Source organism: Penaeus monodon, chromosome 37, assembly GCF_015228065.2.
Source record: "Penaeus monodon isolate SGIC_2016 chromosome 37, NSTDA_Pmon_1, whole genome shotgun sequence".
Classification (NCBI taxonomy): Eukaryota; Metazoa; Arthropoda; class Malacostraca; order Decapoda; family Penaeidae; genus Penaeus; species Penaeus monodon.
The window spans coordinates 3431052-3436051 of NC_051422.1; the positions used below are offsets into that span (position 1 = coordinate 3431052).

Sequence of the window (5000 nt, forward strand, 5' to 3'; positions counted from 1 at the left end):
GACATTATATATTAGATAGACTTTATATCTTAAATAGATACCTGTATGTATAGATATTGAATATTTGAGAGATACATCAGACAGATATTTCATAGATAGATAGAAGATATTACACAGACAGAGATTACATACTTGAAAGATATTACTAAGATATATATTACATAGCCAGAAGTACACGAAAGACTTTATATAGGCAATTATCATATGCGTAATTCGTATATACTTTGATAGTTATTGCACAGAGATAACCCAATCCTGCAGGAATTGTTCAAGCTTTTCCTCCGTTGCAGAAACTTACTGTAGGTCGTGTTGCATGTTGCAAGAGCATAACAGGAACTGATCTGACTGATCTTTTGTTGCAGGAACTCGGGTCTTAATGGACGTTGCATTGTCTTGCAGGGAAATCAGACCAATCACAGGAACACAGAACTCACTGGATGTTGCAGAAAAAAATGTGTCTTGTTCCGTGTTGCAGATAATCATATGTTGCAGGATTTTTTCCTTTTATTGTTATTTTTATTTGCTTATTGATTGATTTCATTTACCTATCTGTCCATCTATCGACTGATTTATCTACTGAATGACTTATCCATTTATTTCTTTATTCTATATATTTATCTATAAAGAGGAAAAAGAAAATGAATAAAAAGGAATAAAAAAAAATGAAATAAAGCTGAACACATATGTTTAAATTGCTTAAATTGCCTCTTCTGCTTCGCCGTCAACCGAGAGAGCCAATCTAAGTCCTCATAAGTTGCAAGAACTTAGTGGCATATAGCATAAGCTTATGTGTTGTTTCAGGAACTAGTTCGGCTCTTCACATGTTGCAGAAACTTAGCTTTTGCGGTAGAGTACAGATTTGCACGGGTGTAGACTTTGCTGTATGTTGCAGAAACCATTATCCTGTGTTGCAAGGACCTCAACTTTCACGCACAGATTTTTTCCCTTTGTGTTCTTGTAAAAGCAATCACCAATATAACATATCATGGGTTGCAGAGTCTCATCCCTCGCTACACGTTGCAGAAAATAACCTTCTTACCTATTGCAGGCACTTGTTGCAGAAGACCATACCGAAGTGAATGTTGCAAACACTCACACTTTTCTTCATATTGCAGAGCCGCATAGAATGTTACCAGTTGCAGGAGCCCGTCCTTTGCTAACTACTCCAAAAGGAGTATATTTCGCCAAATCTTGCAGAGACTCTTAGCTTAATACCTGTTGCACGCACTCATAGATCACTAAATCGTGCAAAAACTCGTAGCTTCTTACCTAGTGCAAAAAAGAGTGCAAAAAGTCATTGCATGTTACCTGTTGCAAAATCTAAAAATTGCAGAAATACAATCTGCTACCTATTGCAAAATTTCATACATCGTAAAATAGTGAAAAAAACATGTAGCCCTTTATAGAGCACAAACCCACATCTCACGACAAATATATAAAACCCAAATTCCTCACTCTCTCCCCACTCCCCATTCCCCCCTCCTCCCCTCCCCATACCTCCCTCCCCTCCCCATACCTCCCTCCCCCCCCCCCCTCCCCCCCCCGCCCCGCCCCGCCCCTAACGCCCGTGCCGCCTTGCAGGTTCTCCCGCAGCGAGCGATGGTCGAAGCGCGAGGTCATGTACGTGGGTTACATCGGCGAGCTGTTCCTCAGAGCCCTGAAGGCGCTCATCATCCCGCTCATCGTGTCCTCGCTCGTCTCCGCTATCGGTCAGTGCGCCTCTTCCCTTTTCTTTGTCTTCCTCTCGTTCTCATTCATTCGTTTAATGCAACTTTCATGCCGTTGCTTGTTTAGTGTTGTTCTTCCGCTCACCTTGTCCTCGCTCGTCTCCGCTATCGGGCAGTGTTCCTCTTCCTTCTTCTTCTGATTTACTTACGTCTTCTTCTTCTTTTCTTTTATTCGTTTTCTGTATTTCCCTTGTTATCACTTTTTTTTCTTCGTCTTCTTTATCATCCCGCTCATCGCGTCCACCTTTTTTCGCTTTCTTTATTTCCCTTATCATTTACTTTTTCTTTTCACTCCCTTTTTTATCCACCTTCTTGATTTTATTTATTTTATTTGTGTTTATTATTATTCATCTATCCTTGTGTCTTCTCTCGGTCTATGTCCCCCTTCCTTCCTTTCCCTCTCTTCCTCCTCTTCGTACTCTCGATCGCTTCCATTTCTTCAGTATACTCTTCCCTCTTCCTCCTTTTCCTCCTGCTCCTCTTCTTCTTCCCCTTCTTTTTCTCTTTTTCCTTCCGTTTTCCCCTTTTCAAACCCTCTTCCTTCACTTCTTCTTCGTCTAATTTTTCTCTCCACTTCCTCCATCTCCTCCTTCTTCTCTCTCATTATTTTCTTACATCTCCCGCGTTTTTCCTCTTGCCAAAGGCACTGATAAAGGTACAGTTATCTTACAGGTAATACTAAACATCAAAGGTTTCTCTCTCTCTCTCTCTCTCTCTCTCTCTCTCTCTCTCTCTCTCTCTCTCTCTCTCTCCCACAATCTCTCTCTCTCCCTCTTTCTCTCTCACAATCTCTCTCTCTCTCCCTCTCCCTCTCTCCCCTCGCTCACTCTACTTCCCACTCTTCCTCTCTCCCTCTCCCTCCCTCCCTCCCTTCGCTCCCTCTCCCTCCCTCCCTCCCCCTCGCTCACTGTCCCTCCCTCCCCAGGCTCCCTGGACCTGTCCCTCTCCAAGAAGATCGGCCTCCGCGCCATCGCCTACTACATCACCACCACCGTGTCGGCCGTGATCCTGGGCATCATCCTGGTGGTGAGCATCCACCCCGGCAAAGGCAACGACGACGACATCACCAAGGCGGGCGAGGCCAAGGCCTCCTACACGCCCGACCTGCTCATGGACCTGCCCAGGTGAGGAGCAGGGGGGGGAGGTTGGGGGAGGGAGGAGGGAGGAGGGTGAGGTGGGAGGGTGGGAGGGTTTGGAGGAGGGGGGAGGGTGGTGGGGTGGGGAGGGTAAGGAGGAGGGGGAGGGGGAGGGTGGGAGGCTGGAGGGAGGGGGGGGCAGATGGGGAGGGGATGGGGAAAAAGGAGGCGAAGGAGGGAGAGGAGGAGAAGGAAGAAAAGAAGGAGGAGGAGGAGGGAAGTAGGAGGAAGGGGAATGAATTAGGAAGAGGAGGAGGAGGAGGAGGAGGAGGATAACGATGAGGAGGAGGAGGGGAAGAGGGTGTGTAGATGGGGAGGAAGAGGAGGAAGACGAAGGGGAATAGAAAGAAGAGAGGGAATGGGACAAGGGGTGGAGGAAGAAGAGTGGAGATGGAGAGGGAAAAGAAAGGAGGAATAGGCAATTTAGGAAAGAAGAAGAGGGGAGAATAAAAGAGGAATAAATGGAGATGGAGGAGGGAGAAAGGAAGAAAGAGGGAGATGAGCAGAAGAAAGAAAAGTCTTAGGAACAAGAGGAGGGAAAAGGAGGAAAGAGAAGGAGATGGAATAGGCAGGGAGGGAAAGGAGGAAGAGGAGGAAGGGGAAGAGAAAAGGGAACGAAAGGAGGAAGAGGAGGAAGGGGAAGAGAAATGGGGAACGAAAGGAGGAAGAGGAGGAAGGGGAAGAGAAAAGGGAACGAAATAGAATTTTATTTTTCCTTTCGTTTGTAGCGATGATGGTGATGGAATATTAATAAAAAATATAATGATGGTGATAATAACGCTAATGCAAAGCTAATAGTTACGATTTTAATGATATGACAACAATGACATTAATAATGCTGAGTAAATGAAATAAACAGAAAAAAGTGAATTTTAAAATTAAGCACAAATAATTTTCACACGATTTCCGTTGTGTCTTCTTTTCTTTTCGTTATTACACAATTAACAGCGATTAATTTCATTATTTTCACAGAAATCTCTTCCCGCCAAATCTGATCCAAGCTTGCTTCGAAACGGTGAGTTTTACCTCATTATCATTTTTCCCTCTTTTTCCTGACTCCATCTTACTATTTCTCATTTGAATATACCTAATGACTTCACAAACACGGACAATTATTGAAGAGGTTTGACTTGTGAAATGGACCGATATAAGGCCTTGTATACATATAGAAAAAGAAGGTATGAAACGAGAATGGTTAATTTCACGGCGCAAAAGATCGCTTTGTTGTCGAGAGTGAGTGTATCGCGTGTTAATTGTCTGGCAAAGGGACAATAGATGTGAATCTGTATCTGCCGGTCTATCAACCTGTCTATACATGCGTACGTATGCATGTGTGCACATACAGACCTACGTGTGATGTCAGATACTCTTCGCATTGTCACTTCCCCTTTCAATTTCTCTTTTGTTTATTTATTTATTTTACTCTCTTTTCTTCTCTTTATTTCCTCCTTTATCTATCACATCATTTCATTTCATTTGTTCTTCGCACTCTGTCTTTACATTCCAAACCTCTCTTTTTCATGCATTTATATGTATTATGTCTATCTGCGTCGTTATTTCCCCCCCCCCCCCCCCCCCCCCCCCGTTGCCAAGCCCGACCGCCTTCGCCCGGCGCGGTCGCCTCGCACCTGGCGCAGCGGGACGGGACGCGGCCCTTCAAGGAAGCCATTCGGAAACACTCGCGAAGGCGGTTATTGTGTGGCAAAGGTTGTTTCTGTGAGGCCCGGAGAGCTCTCGTCTCTGTGACCGTATATTGACCTTGTTGGGGACTTTTTCTGAACTTCTTTTGACCTTTTTTTACGACCCGAGCTCCGCCGAGGAATCGATCTGGGAGTACTTTCAGCTTTTCATCGGGGGGGGGGGGGGCACTCGTCCGGCCTCGAGTGTTTGAGCTGAACCGAAATGATGCAAAGCGAAGATTATTGTGTAAGATTTATCGTTTTCGGACGTGCATATATTCAGCCAGGTATGGATTATATACGTATATATATATATATATATATATATATATATATATATATATATATATATATATATATATATATATATATATATATTCTTTTAAGGTCACTGAGATATAGATTATGTTTTTTTATTTTCAAAAAGACATTTTTATTCGTATATAAGTTATACATAG

General features: G+C 43.8%; 1 protein-coding gene across 2 annotated transcripts in view; it reads left to right on the forward strand.

The window, feature by feature from the left end:
• LOC119596162 (excitatory amino acid transporter 3-like) overlaps window positions 1–5000 on the forward strand; it is a 25373-nt gene that overhangs the window by 802 nt on the left and 19571 nt on the right. Inside the window, exons 2-4 of one of the 2 annotated variants that reach the window (XM_037945336.1) lie at window positions 1582–1709; window positions 2653–2851; window positions 3836–3878. In XM_037945336.1, coding sequence (XP_037801264.1) covers window positions 1582–1709; window positions 2653–2851; window positions 3836–3878 — 370 coding nt within the window. Of the gene's footprint in view, window positions 1–1581; window positions 1710–1820; window positions 1839–2652; window positions 2852–3835; window positions 3879–5000 lie in introns of those variants that run through there. The other variant, XM_037945337.1, reaches the window with a different exon arrangement.